At 41.2% G+C, this 15107-nt stretch overlaps 1 protein-coding gene across 1 annotated transcript in view; it reads left to right on the forward strand.

Annotated features, from left to right (window-relative positions):
* ITFG1 (integrin alpha FG-GAP repeat containing 1) overlaps positions 1–15107 on the forward strand; it is a 102760-nt gene that overhangs the window by 34479 nt on the left and 53174 nt on the right. Inside the window, exons 8-11 of the mRNA XM_070761626.1 lie at positions 271–277; positions 4104–4366; positions 6571–6679; positions 11373–11416. Coding sequence (XP_070617727.1) covers positions 271–277; positions 4104–4366; positions 6571–6679; positions 11373–11416 — 423 coding nt within the window. The remainder of the gene's footprint in view (positions 1–270; positions 278–4103; positions 4367–6570; positions 6680–11372; positions 11417–15107) is intronic.

Raw genomic sequence — 15107 nt, forward strand, 5'->3', positions numbered from 1 at the left:
GACCCGTCGTCTTTTTCCTTCCCTTATCTTTGAAAAGAAACTCTGTCGGAAAGGTTGCTTGCACCCTCCTGTTTCCATGCTGCCTCAAAAACCGGTTAGAAGAGAGAGAAAGGAAGTCCGAGCCAAGATTTCACCCCCTGCTCCAACCCTCTTAAGTCAAAATTCTTCTACAAATAGACATCACCTCTCTCTTCATCAGCTGCAACAGAGTGAATTCTTCAGAGTGAAAGGGACCGAATTAGATTGTATTAACATTCTTGTGCCTTGCAGATCAAGGGTTGATTCTTGTGGCAGTTGTGAACAAGGTCTATTCACCTATTCGTTGTGATGACTTCCCTGTTTTATTTATTTATTAGAGTTGGAAGGGACCTTGTTGGTCATCTAGTCCAGTGTTTTTCAACCAGTGTGCCATGGCACACTAGTGTGCCGCGAGACATGGTCAGGTGTGCCGCGAAGCTCAGAGAAAGAAAACAAGAGAGAGAGAAAGAAAGAGAGAGAAAGAGAAAGCAAGCAAGAGAGAAAGAGAACAAGAGAGAAAGGAAAGCAAGAGAGAGAAAGCAAGCAAGAGAGAGAAAGAACAAGAGAGAAAGAAAGCAAGAGAGAGAGCAAGAGAGGAGAAAGAAGAAGAGAGAGAAAGAGAGGGAGGGAAGGTGGGAGAGAGAAAGACATAGAGGGAGGGAGGGAGGGAGAGAGAAGAGAGCAAAAAAGAGGAAAGAAGGAAGAGAGAAGAAAGAGGGATGGCAGAGAGGAGAGAAAAAGAGGAAGGGAGAGAAAGAGGGAGAGAGAAATAGAGCGAAAGGAAGAGAGAGAATTTTTTTGTCCAATATTTTTTTAGCCGCCCCCCCCCCCCCACTCAATGTGCCCCATGGTTTTGTAAATGTAAAAAATGTGCCGCAGCTCAAAAAAGGTTGAAAATCACTGATCTAGTCCAACCCTCCTCTCGAGCAGGAGACCGTGTACCACCCCAGACAAATGGCAGTACTCTAGATGTTGTCTAGCTAGGGCTTTATAGAGTGGTATTAGTACCTTCCTAGAATGTTTTAATGCATTTTGCCTTCAGAAGTCAACTGTCGGATGGACCATTCATAACCATCCCTCTTAGAAACATAGAAACATTGAAGTCTGACGGCAGAAAAAGACCTCATGGTCCATCTAGTCTGCCCTTATACTATTTCCTGTATTTTATCTTAGGATGGATATATGTTTATCCCAGGCATGTTTAAATTCAGTTACTGTGGATTTATCTACCACGTCTGCTGGAAGTTTGTTCCAAGGATCTACTACTCTTTCAGTAAAATAATATTTTCTCATGTTGCTTTTGATCTTTCCCCCAACTAACTTCAAATTGTGTCCCCTTGTTCTTGTGTTCACTTTCCTATTAAAAACACTTCCCTCCTGAATCTTATTTAACCCTTTAACATATTTAAATGTTTCGATCATGTCCCCCCTTTTCCTTCTGTCCTCCAGACTATACAGATTGAGTTCATTAAGTCTTTCCTGATACGTTTTATGCTTAAGACCTTCCACCATTCTTGTAGCCCGTCTTTGGACCCGTTCAATTTTGTCCATATCTTTTTGTAGGTGAGGTCTCCAGAACTGAACACAGTATTCCAAATGGGGTCTCACCAGCGCTCTATATAGCGGGATCATAATCTCCCTCTTCCTGCTTGTTATACCTCTAGCTATGCAGCCAAGCATCCTACTTGCTTTCCCTACCGCCTGACTGCACTGTTCTCTTCTGCATGGACTTCAGCCTTCGATGTGCCTTTATAGCAATGTTTCCAGCACTTCCCTCTTATTTGTTAGAAAGCATCTCTCTATTGCTTTGGTTCATTGACTTGCTTCCTTGATGTAAATACTAACCTCCTGAGATGAAGAGAGATGGGAAGCTAGACTGTTCTGCAGTTAATGATTACACATACGGACCCACAAATCTGACCATTTTGGACGGGAGAGATTAATCTCGCTGTACTTCTGGAACTTGTCTTGATCTCACGGGGCTGCTGGGAAAATAAAATGTGTTAAACCCCGGGAACGTTATTGTTACCTAGATAAATTTTTACCTGTCTTATTCATTGTCCTCCTCACCTTATACAGCTGAGCATTTAAGTTATGTCTGAAAAGTGTAAGTAGTTTATATACTACTGTGAACTTGGCACAGCTCCTTATAATAATTAAGCTTTTCTGTAATTTTATGTATAAAGTTCCAAATCATTTATTTATTTTTAAGAAAGACATGTCAAGAAGGATTGACTCCAGGCTAAAACAGAATGGGGGAAATGGAGGTAGAATATAATGATGTTTATGACATGTTGGGTGTAAATATGTAAATACCTGTATTCATAAAGTGTAGTAAAGGAATGTTACAAGACATTCCTTTAGTTACCTAGCCTGGTAATTAAATTTTGGAAACCGACCCACAAGCTTGGAAAACGAACCTCTATCTTCATGCTGCAGCTGAGCTGCAGATATTTGCCACCATCACAAAAAAATATTCTTGAGATGATAGTACAGAGCTTCGTTAAAGTGCACAGCTGACTAATGTGAAGTCAGAATGTTACATGTTTTAGAGGTAGTAGATAATCATGATGCTTCTAGTAAAATGTAGGGGTATTCAATCTTGGCAACTTTAAGGTTTGTGGACTTCAACTTCAATTAAGAGCAGACTAGATGGACCATGAGGTCTTTTTCTGCCCTCAATCTTCTATGTTTCTATGTTTCTCACTCCCAGAATTCCCCAACCAGCATGGGTTGAAGTCCACAAGTCTTAAAGTTACCAGGATGGTATTGCTGATAGCTCTTTTTCTTCTATATCCAAAACTTGGGTTCATTTCTTATCACATCTTACACCTACATTGTACAACAATCAGTATTGTTGTAGGTTTAATGTAGTACTAGTAGCTGGATACCTGTACTTCGCTACGAAACTATGTGATCAGGGTTGATAAATTGACAGTTAAAGCTTGAAAATTAATGAGTAGTTACAACCAGGCTTGATACATTGATACCTAAAGCTTGATAGTTTATGTAGAATGTGTAACGCGTTAGCATCAGAAAGCGTTAATATAAGGCAACTGGCAGTTGGAACAGAGTTCTTTTCAGGTGGGGAGGGGGAGTAGAACATCTAACACCTTAGCATCAGTGTGTGTTAATGTTTCCCCGAAAAGAAGACCCGGACTTATATTTTTTTGAATCCTGAAATAAGCACTTGGCCTTATTGCCATGCACTCAACAGCCTGATTGTGCTTATTATCAAGGGATGTCTTATTTTGGCGAAAACAGGGTACTTTAGATAAGAAATACTAATGATCTGATGGTCATTTCAAATAATCCTTTCTTAGTGAACACCGAAAAGCCAAGAGGAATATATGTGCCGAGTTTCAAGTTTGTAGGCTTTACATTTGTGGAGATTTTGTGATGTGTGAGTGGTATTTGGCTTTTATATACATGTATAGATGGTGATGTAGTATGGGCCAAGTATTCTTCAACTTTAAAAATCTAGGTACATTTTTGTCTGGCTTTAACAACCACTTTCAAAGAAATTAGATATTTTGCTTAGCGTAACAAAAACACCATCTGTGCAGAACTAACTCTTCCAAAGTTCTCCATAACAAATAATCCCAATTGGTTTGGTCTAGATTATTGAGAACGCAATAAATAAGGAGGCAGCTCCACCACAGCCAAAGAGTAGCAGATTGGGACAGACTTATCTACTTAGCGGGTCATAGATAAATGCCATATAATTGTGTGTGTGAAATTGATCAGCCAAAGCGAAGGGATGACTGCAGACGGATGGCAAAAAAAAATAAAGTGATAGTTTGAAACTTGGCAACTTCTGATTCTTTCCTGTGGTTGCTCTTAGTTCAGGGCAAAGAGTGTCTTTTTGGGTCAATCAAAAATTCAAACAAAAATCTTGTCTCTTTCAGACTGGAAATAGCACACAACCTATATGTGAATTTCCACTTTTGCATTGTTCTAGGTTTGCTTTAAAAAAAGCTATTAAGTGCTAAAAATTGTTTAGAGTGCTGTTTTGTTTTTAAAGAAACTTGCCTAGAGGTTTTCTTGCTTGATAATTACTTTAACCCCCAAACTTTGCAATCCAGGGCTGCTGACTGGTTTACTTTCCGTAAAAGTTGACAATGCTGTCTTGCAATCGGTGTCACGAAGGGAGAGCTTTAAGTCCTTATACCTGTTCTGTGCCTTCCTTGCTTGCAGCAACCAACAGGCCTTCCTGTTAGAGAATGAAGAATGTAGGAACGCAAGCTGCAAGGGTGCACGGCGGACGTTTAAAGTTCATTGGGCGCTGTCCGGTCTAAATCAAATCAAGGATGCTATGGTGGCTACCTTCTTCGACATTTACGAAGACGTGAGTTGAGCTCTTTCTGCTATGTTTCTTGCCGTTTACATTTTCGTGCACGTAATAGTAACCATGATTTAAAACACTGGGTCATGTTAAACACTAGGGCTATTTGACAAACCTTGGAAACAAAGTACAGTGATACCTTGTCTTACAAACGCCTCATCATACAAACTTTTCGAGATACAAACCCGGGGTTTAAGATTTTTTTGCCTCTTCTTACAAACTATTTTCACCTTACAAATCCACCGCCGCTGCTGGGATGCCCTGCCTCCAGACTTCCGTTGCCAGTGAAGCACCTGTTTTTGCGCTGCTGGGATTCCCCTGAGGCTCCCCTCCATGGGAAACCCCACCTCCGGACTTCCATGTTTTTGTGATGCTGCAGGGGAATCCCAGCAGGGGAATCCCAGCATTGCAAAAACGGGTGCTTCGCTGGCAACAGAATTCTGGAGGTGGGGTTTCCCATGGAGGGGAGCCTCAGGGGAATCCCAGCAACACAAAAATGGGCACTTCGGCTGGCAAAAGGGGTGAATTTTAGGCTTGCACGCATTAATCACTTTTCCATTGATTCCTATGGGAAACATTGTTTCGTCTTACAAACTTTTCACCTTAAGAACCTCATCCCGGAACCAATTAAGTTTGTAAGACAAGGTATCACTGTACCGTATTTTTTGGAGTATAAGACGCACCTTAGTTTTGGGGGGAGGAAAATAGGGAAAAGAATCTGCTTACCAGATATTTATCTGGCTAGCATCCTTAGTCTGGGCAGCTTCAGCACATTATTTTATCCCTTGGTTAGGGCTTTTAAAAAACCTTATTCAGAGAGAGTAACAATGAAAGAGCTTGCAAGCCTGTAAGAGTTGGGAACATCGTTAGCACCTGGTTAGGGCTGGAAAGAAACATTTGGAAAAAGTAGAGCAATAAAAAAAACTACAGAGACAGGGTTTGGAAAACATTCTTGACAGAGAGTAACCGTGAAAGAGCTTGCAAGCGGGTAAGAGCTGGGAACATTGTTAGCACCTGATTAGTACTGGAAAGAAACATTTGGAGCAAGTTAGAGTAATGAAAAAACCCTGCAAAGACTTAGGGCTTGGAAAACATTCTTCGCAAAGAGTAACAATGAAAGAACCAGCAAGGTAAGAGCTGGGAAGATCGTTAGCACCTAGTTAGGGCTGGGGGAAAAAGCTATATGACACCCGAATTTTCAGCCTCTTTTAGGGAGGAAAAGGGTGTGTCTTATTATACTCCACGGTATATGAAATACGGTATATGAATCAGAACCATATGTAAAAACATTCAGTAAAACAAAATATTTCCTGAGATATGATTCAGAGCCCATGAAAACAATAAAAGCAAAAGGAAACAGTCCCCTTGGCCAAGAACACTAAAATCAGAGGTCAGTATTTTCAGTAAGAAACAGGTATTGGGTGGGGAAGGGGAGGGAGGGAGGAAAGAAGGAAGGAGGGAGGGAGGGAAGGAAGGAAGGAGGAAGGAAGGAAGGAAGGAAGGCCTCAGTGACATCCTTTTTATGGGAAGAAAAGAGCAATATATCCAAATACCTTTTTAAAAAAATTAACCAGGACTAATCCTGTTTTAAAAGCTTTAATTCTATCTATGTTTTAAAATCTGATTTAAATTTAATACTAATGTTATCATCTCCAGATTTTACTGTTTAAACATTTAGATAATTTAAAAAAGACTATTACGGCCTTCCCAAAGGTGATTTTTCAAGAGGCAATTGGGCATTCTTGGTTTTTCTTTGAAGACCTTTCGCTTCTCATCCAAAAAGCTTCTTCAGCTCTGACTGTATTGTAGGGAATGGAAGGATTTATATTCCTTGCAAACTGATGTTCATTTGTATTCTCTTAGTGAGTCAGTGAGGCCTCTTGGAGGTTTATCTGGGTTCTCAGGGTCACCTGAATAGTGGAGCCTTCTTGCAAATGACCAGCTGTCTGCAAGGAATATAAATCCTTCCATTCCCCACCATTCAGTCAGAACTGAAGAAGCTTCTTGGATGAGTAGTAAAACGTCTTCAAAGAAAAACAAGAAAGTCCAGTTGCTTCTTGAAAAAAGCAACTTTGGGACAACCGTGGCCTGGATGGCAGAGATATTAATTATGACCTTCATATTTTTATGTTCTGACATTATTGACCCTTTCAGCGCTGTTTGAGTTACAGATTCATTTATGTGCTTTTGCATTTTTCTGTCTCTAGGGAATCTTGGATATAATTGTCCTCAGCAAGAACTCTCCTAAAAAAGAGGTTGCTATCCACGCATTAAAAAATAACTTTGAAGCAGATGCCTACTTTGTTAAAGTCATTGGTGAGTAGCTCAGTATGAAAACATTAAAATGCTATTAAGGGGAAAATCCAATACTGCTTATAGTTTTCCACCCAGCCTAAGAACAGCGGAAAGATGGCTATTAAATAGTAATGAGGTGAGAAAGGACATTACATTAAAATTTATACCTGAGAGGAACAGGTTAAAGGGAAACCTAGTTAATCAGATGCAGGGCTGATTATTTTAGAACATTCTTGGCATTTTCTTTACACATTAAGTTCACAAAAAGCCTAAGTATAAAAAGTAATACAGTTGGCTGCATAGCTAGAGGTATAACAAGCAGGAAGAGGGAGATTGTGATCCCCTTATATAGAGCGCTGGTGAGACGTTTGGAAGACTGTGTTCAGTTCTGGAGACCTCACCTACAGAAAGATATGGATAAAATTGAACGGGTCCAAAGACGGGCTACAAGAATGGTGGAAGGTCTTAAGCATCAAACGTATCAGGAAAGACTTAATGAACTCAATCTGTATAGTCTGGAGGACAGAAGGAAAAGGGGGGACATGATCGAAACATTTAAATATGTTAAAGGGTTAAATAAGGTTCAGGAGGGAAGTGTTTTTAATAGGAAAGTGAACACAAGAACAAGGGGGCACAATCTGAAGTTAGTTGGGGGAATGATCAAAGGCAACATGAGAAAATATTATTTTACTGAAAGAGTAGTAGATCCTTGGAACAAACTTCCAGCAGACGTGGTTGGTAAATCCACAGTAACTGAATTTAAACATGCCTGGGATAAACATAGATCCATTGTAAGATAACATACAGGAAATAGTATAAGGGCAGACTAGATGGACCATGAGGTCTTTTTCTGCTGTCAGTCTTCTATGTTTCTATGTATGAATATTTGGGGAAGCATTTGGAATGTTTCATGATTTATCTTTTGTAATGCCAACGACTCAGAATTATTTGGAATTGGATGGCCTCTAAATTAAACAAATGAGTAACATTATAGAAACATAGAAACATAGAAGTCTGACGGCAGAAAAAGACCTCCTGGTCCATCTAGTCTGCCCTTATACTATTTTCTGTATTTTATCTTAGGATGGATATATGTTTATCCCAGGCATGTTTAAATTCAGTTACTGTGGAATTATAGTTTCTATTTTATCATCTACTTTACTCATTAACAACAATATTCCTTGATGGCTGTCTCAGATGTAAGGCATTAACAGGGAACCAGAAAAGCAGAAAGAAAATAGTTTAGGCTTATTAAATTATGTGGAGATGTCAGATTCCAAAAAAAATAAACCCCACAGAGAAGCATGTTTAGTTTTTTTCTAAGCATTTTCTTTGATTGTTCCTCCTCTATAAACAGAAATCAAGCAACTACTTGTTTCGTTGTACTATTGCAATGACAATAAAGTAAACTAAATTAAACTACTTGCATCATTAAGAACTGTGGTGGTATAAATATGCACGGAAAGAAAAAAAAACCCTTGTGAGTTTACAAGTGTTCTGCCTGACTGGGCTCAGGCAATGCGTAACAGTCCAGGGAAAAGAAACCAAACACACACGTGCTCTGCTAATCAGCAAACTTGTATTAAATAAACAAAAAAGGGTTACTCAAAAACAGTTCTTAGTGTCCGAAAACAATGATAGTGCAAGGCTTACTTCAGCCGCATACAAAAACACAGGAAAAAACAAACAAAGACAACCTGGAATGAGCAAAGACGTTTCAGGAGTCCTTTTGAATCTTTGGAGCAAACAGCAAGTCCCAGAGTTTTCACCTCCCACTTGTCTGAAAAAGCTGGGTTGAAAACTCCAACGGCACGGAACAGAAACTTCAGAGCAGGAACCACAAAATAACACAGATAAATAGCCACAGTTTGCCTTGGCCTTTGTTCCCTTTTATACCTTTAGCCCTCATTAAGGGAACCACACCCAGCCCTCAGTATAAGAACCACACTCAGCCCAGGTGCTCCTATAATGACTTGTAATACTCCTTCAATCGATTCCTTCTTTGCATAGCTCTTCGGCTCCGCAGATCAATATATTGATCTGCAGAAGAACCCAGGGATGAAAGACTGTCTGAGGGACTGCATGCCAAATCCCCTGGGCTGTCTGCTGAATCCTGCGTACCAGTGGCCTCGTCCCCCTGGCTGTCTGCCACGTCTTCCTGGCTGTCAGCCAGGCTTTCGCATTCACTTTGTGCCGCGTCTCTCCCATCTGTGGGAGCAACGGCTGGCCCAGGCCCAAACACAACAACAAGAAGGATGGCATAGGGAACAAAGATGTTACAGATTCTGGTAGACGTCCTGCTAGAAATACTTTGAAACCCTCCTAGCAGAGGGGAGCAACAATGAAGTGGGTGTTTGGGGGCTCTAACAATGCTTCAGTGCTTTAAACTCTAAGCACATAGCATTGATAAGCAGTATCCTGAATAACAGGAAGCGAGCTTCCTATACTCTTCTCCATTGTCTTTACCACTCTCTTTTTGGACTTTCTATCCGAAACACTGTTGCCACCAAACCAAATAGCAATGCACTGTGTTAAATCATTCTCAATCGTGCCTCTGTAAATAGTGGCCAGGAGAGAAGAAGAAAGATGTGCTCTGTACACTACAGCTGATTCAAGCCATCACACACACACAATTTTGTTTCCACCTCTTGTTCAGGAGGAAGGCATTCTCCAGGGGACGCAAATGCGAAATACCATTAGCCGAGGCTCAGGAGCAGGGCTGTTTTTTAGGCAGGGCTATGGAGAATTAACTTCAGGACAATCTACCGCTTGCTGTTCCTGACTACAGAGCTGGAAGATGTCAGCCCACAGCTAATATCGTCATAAAAAAGAGTTTATTTTTCTGCTTCAACAGGCATTCTGATGGGAAGCATTGATCCTCGAGCTCTGAGGAATAAAACTGCCTTCGGATGTCTGGGGGGAGACTCTCTAAAATTTAAAATAATAAGATCGGTTTTAAATGAATAGCAAAAGCACTAAGCAAATAGCACTTAGACTTAGAGGAAATACTTTCTATAAGGTTTCTTGGCCTGGCTTTTCAGGTGTGGTTTGCCATTGCCTTCTTCTTAGGGCTGTGGGAAAGCGATTGGCTCAATCTAAGGCAAAGGTCTTCAAACTTGGCAACTTTAAGACTTGTGGACTTTAACTCCCAGAATTCTCCAGCCAGAGTTGAAGTCCACAAGACTTAAAGTTGCCAAGTTTGGGGACCCCTGATCTAAGGTATCAGTTGCCATTTGGGGGATTATAGATTCGATTATTTAGTTTTAAATTAATTGGATGTACACTACTGTATTGTTTTCTTTTTATATCTTGTAAGCCTACTCAGAGAGGGGTGGCATATAAATCCAATAATGAGCAGCCTGCTATATTGAGGTGGAGAAGACTCGCACCCGCGGGCTGCCCGTCATCATTGTTTTAAACTTTTAACTTCTCTATTCAGTCAGAGACCTCACCTACAAAAAGATATTGACAAAATTGAACGGGTCCAAAGACGGGCTACAAGAATGGTGGAAGGTCTTAAGCATAAAACTGATCAGGAAAGACTTCATGAACTGCATCTGTATAGTCTGGAGGACAGAAGGCAAAGGGGGGGACGTGATCGAAACATTTAAATATATTCAAGGGTTAAATGAGGTTAGAAACATAGAAGTCTGACGGCAGAAAAAGACCCCATGGTCCATCTAGTCTGCCCTTATACTATTTTCTGTATTTTATCTTAGGATGGATATATGTTTATCCCAGGCATGTTTAAATTCAGTTACTGTGGATTTATCTACCACATCTGCTGGAAGTTTGTTCCAAGGATCTACTACTCTTTCAGTAAAATAATATTTTCTCATGTTGCTTTTGATCTTTCCCCCAACTAACCTCAGATTGTGTCCCCTTGTTCTTGTGTTCACTTTCCTATTAAAAACACTTCCCTCCTGGACCTTATTTAACCCTTTAATATATTTAAATGTTTCAATCATGTCCCCCCTTTTCCTTCTGTCCTCCAGACTATACAGATTGAGTTCATTAAGTCTTTCCTGATACGTTTTATACTTAAGACCTTCCACCATTCTTGTAGCCCGTCTTTGGACCCGTTCAATTTTGTCAATATCTTTTTGTAGGTGAGGTCTCCAGAACTGAACACAGTATTCCAAATGTGGCTCAATCTAAGGCAAAGGTCTTCAAACTTGGCAACTTTAAATGTTTCAGGGCGGCTCACAACAGTGATAAAAACAGGAGGGAAGTGTTTTTAACAGGAAAGTGAACGCAAGAACAAGGGGGCACAATCTGAGGTTAGTTGGGGGAAAGATCAGAAGCAACGTGAGAAAATAGTAGATGCTTGGAACAAACTTCCAGCAGATGTGGTAGATGCTTGAAACAAACTTCCAGCAGATGTGGTTGGTAAATCCACAGTAACTGAATTTAAAACATGCCTGGGATAAACATAGATCCATCCTAAGATAAAATACAGGAAATAGTATAAGGGCAGACTAGATGGACCATGAGGTCTTTTTCTGCCACCAATCTTCTACGTTTCTATGTTTTTCAAGGCCATAATGGTGTGAGACAGACATCCATAATTATGTATCCCTGAGTCTTTATTGCTTCATTTGCCTTTACAAAACTAGAATAGAAGCAGCCACCGTCTTTAACTTGAAGGGTGTTTGCCTAAGCAACCTGTTCACAGTGCTAACAACCATGGATCTATCCTCTTGTTTATCCACAGTTCTCAGTGGCCTTTGCTCAAATGACTGTCCTCACAAGATAACAGTAAGTATGCTGTTCAAATCCATTCCTGGGGAATTCTGGCATCTCCAATCCATACCATCGTTCTGTTTGTCAAAAGATAGCCCTGTCTTGGTTGCTTACCATTTAAACATTGCAAGGACGACCAAAAGCTACACATCCTTGAATGGGGAGAAATTTAACCTTTAATTCAGTTCTCATGCTGGAAAATGCCATTTCTTCAAACACTTTGAAATCTTAGCTCTTGTTTACCGTTTTCATGTTCTCTTTTAGAATAGAATAAGAATAGAATAGAATAGAATTCTTTATTGGCCAAGTGTGATTGGATACACAAGGAATTTGTCTTAATGATTGTTATAAGATACAAATAAGCAACCAGGAATCAATCAAGATTAATATAAATCATAAGGATACAAGCAACAAGTTGCAGGGCGGCTCACAACAGTGATAAAAACAGTATACAATGACAAATCTAATATTAAAAGTCTATAATAATAAATCTAACATTAAAAGTCTAAAAAAACCCCATTGTTTAAAAATCATACATACAACATACCATACATAAAACTACATAGGCAAGGGGAGATATCTCAGTTCCCCCATGCCTGACGGCAAAGGTGGGTTTTAAGGAGTTTACGAAAGGCAAGGAGGGTGGGGGCAATTCTAATCTCTGGGGGGGAGCTGGTTCCAGAGGGTTGGGGCCACCACAGAGAAGGCTCTTCCCCTGGGTCCCGCCAGCCGACATTGTTTATATATGCATTGACATATGAATGAACACATGTTAAAAAAATTAAAAAACTTTTAAAGAAGAGTTGGAAGGGAGCTTGGAGATCTTCTAGTCAACCCCCCTGCTCAAACAATAAACCCCTATACCATTTCAGACCAATGGCTATCCAGTCTCTTCTTAAAAGCCTCCAGTGATGCAACAACAACAACTTCTGGTGGCAAGCTATTCCACTGCCTAAGTGCTCTGTCGGGAAAATTTCTCCTTTGTTTGTTTGTTTGTTTGTTTATTGATTGATTGATTGGATTTGTATGCCGCCCCTCTCCGTAGACTCGGGGCGGCTAACAACAGTAATAAAAAAACATCATGCAAATCCAATACTAAAAACAACTAAAATACCCTTATTATAAAACTAAACATCCATACAAACAAACATACCATGCATAAATTATAAAGGCTTAGGGGGAAAGAATGTCTCAATTCCCCCATGCCTGACGACAGAGGTGGGTTTTAAGGAGCTTACGAAAGGCAAGGAGGGTGGGGGCAATTCTAATCTCTGGGGGGAGTTGATTCCAGAGGGTCGGGGCCACCACAGAGAAGGCTCTTCCCCTGGGCCCCGCCAAGCGACATTGTTTTGTTGACGGGACCCGGAGAAGACCCACTCTGTGGGACCTAACCAGTCGCTGGGATTCGTGCGGCAGAAGGCGGTCTCGTAGATACCCTGGTCCGGTGCCATGAAGGGCTTTATAGGTAATGACCAACACTTTGAATTGTGACCGGAAACTGATCGGCAACCAATGCAGACTGCGGAGTGTTGGTGTGACATGGGCATTTTTGGGAAAGCCCATGATTGCTCTCGCAGCTGCATTCTGCACGATCTGAAGTTTCCGAACACATTTCAAAGGTAGCCCCATGTAGAGAGCGTTACAGCAGTCGAGCCTCGAGGTGATGAGGGCATGAGTGACTGTGAGCAGTGACTCCCGGTCCAAATAAGGTCGCAACTGGTGCACCAGGCGAACCTGGGCAAACGCCACCCTCGCCACAGCTGAAAGATGGTTCTCTAATGTGAGCTGTGGATCGAGGAGGACGCCCAAGTTGCGGACCCTCTCCGAGGGGGTCAATATTTCCCCCCCTAAGTTGGTTCCCTCATTAATCAGTTTCCATCCGTTGCTTCTTGCCCTGCCTTCAGCTACATTGGAAAAGACCCTTGTCTTCTTCCTGGTAACCCCTTAGAGCTTAAATATATTTATTAGATTAAAGTAACATTAGATGTTCAGTTTGCCGTTTATAAATTTTCTTTCCTGCCTCTCCTCAAACCACCAGACAGGGTGGTGATGTATCTACCAAATAAATATTTTAAAACGGCGAAGTAGTTTTGAAAGGCCGCGTAAGTAAAAATTCCACTTCTGACAGCTATTTTGGGGCAACTTTTGATCCCTGAGGCTGCTGTTGTTGAACTGGGTTGCTTCTCATTTGGGCCTGGGTTTTTTTTTTTCCCCCTGTCACTTTCAACTACTTTCCTTATTCTTTACTCTCTCTTCCCAAAGGTGCCCTTGGCTACCACCTCGAGAAGGACGTTCTGCTTTCCATACGTTTTTGCCTTTTCAATTTGTATTTATCATTGTGTTAAATTCCCCAGGAAACACATTTATGGCTCAAAGTGATTTTCTTTTACTTCAGAAAAACAAGAGTCTCTACGTACGGAGGCATGGCTGGGGCCGTGTATTAACAGTAGATTTTCCTTTGCTTGCAAAGACTCATTCTCTGAACACTTTCCCCTCCTTTTAAAACAGCCTCCGAGTTTTATCGATATTCAGAACTTCTAAGTGAGGTGCCCTGGTCACATATAAGCTTTAAACTCACAGCGGGAGAAATTGTGATTTGGTCTTTTAGGAAGCAACGTGTATTGCATCTTTCTCCTTATTATTATTATTATTATTTTTGCATCCAACATCAAATGAGCTTGGGCATCTTAAATTACCATGTCCTTGTCCTAGGGCTTCAAAGGTTTTGGGTTTTTTTAAGGTTACATGTTTTTACAAGGCATTTATTTTTAAATGGAAGCAAGTGGAGACAGGAAGCTTTACACAATCAGAAGCCGCTTAGGCAACAAATGGAGCAGAGCTGAAGAAGGCAGAAACCTTACAGTGTGCCTCAGACTTAATATGCCCAACATGGCATTGGACCAGAACACATCTGGAACCGCCTTCTACCGCACGAATCCCAGCGGCCGATAAGGTCCCACAGAGTTGGCCTTCTCCGGGTCCCGTCGACCAAACAATGTCGTTTGGCGGGCCCCAGGGGAAGAGCCTTCTCTGTGGCGCCCCTGGCCCTCTGGAATCAGCTCCCCCCAGAGATTCGTACTGCCCCCCACCCTCCTCGCCTTCCACAAGAGTCTTAAGACTCACCTATGTTGCCAGGCCTGGGGCAATTAGATCTTGCCCCCCTGACCAACAAATGTGATGCATGGTGTGATTGGGTTGTCTGATTGAGTAACATGTAGGGTTTTTAGTAACATTGTAGGGGAAGAGCCTTGTAGTAACATTGTAGGGGAAGAGCATTGTAGTAACATGTAGGGGAAGAGCCTTCTCTGTGGCGGCCCCGGCCCTCTGGAATCAACTCCCCCCGGAGATTAGAACGGCCCCCACCCTCCTTGTCTTTCGCAAGGCATGGGGGGACTGAGACACCTTTCCCAGGCTTTTATATTTTATGTTTGGTATGTATGTATTGTATGGTTTTAATTGCTGGGGTTTTATATATCTTTTTCTTTTAATATTAGATTTGTTCACTGTTATATTGTTTTTTATTATTGTTGTGAGGCACCCCGAGTCTTCGGAGAGGGGCGGCATACACATCTAATAAATTATTATTATTATTATTATTATTATTATTATTATTATTATTTGCTTGTTTGTATGTTTGAAGGAGTAGAGCAGGCAGAACTGGGGAGGGAGTTAAACATGTCATCAGCTTAGAGTCCTTCCATCGCCC

This window comes from Erythrolamprus reginae, chromosome 9 (genome assembly GCF_031021105.1).
Source record: "Erythrolamprus reginae isolate rEryReg1 chromosome 9, rEryReg1.hap1, whole genome shotgun sequence".
NCBI lineage: Eukaryota > Metazoa > Chordata > Lepidosauria > Squamata > Dipsadidae > Erythrolamprus > Erythrolamprus reginae.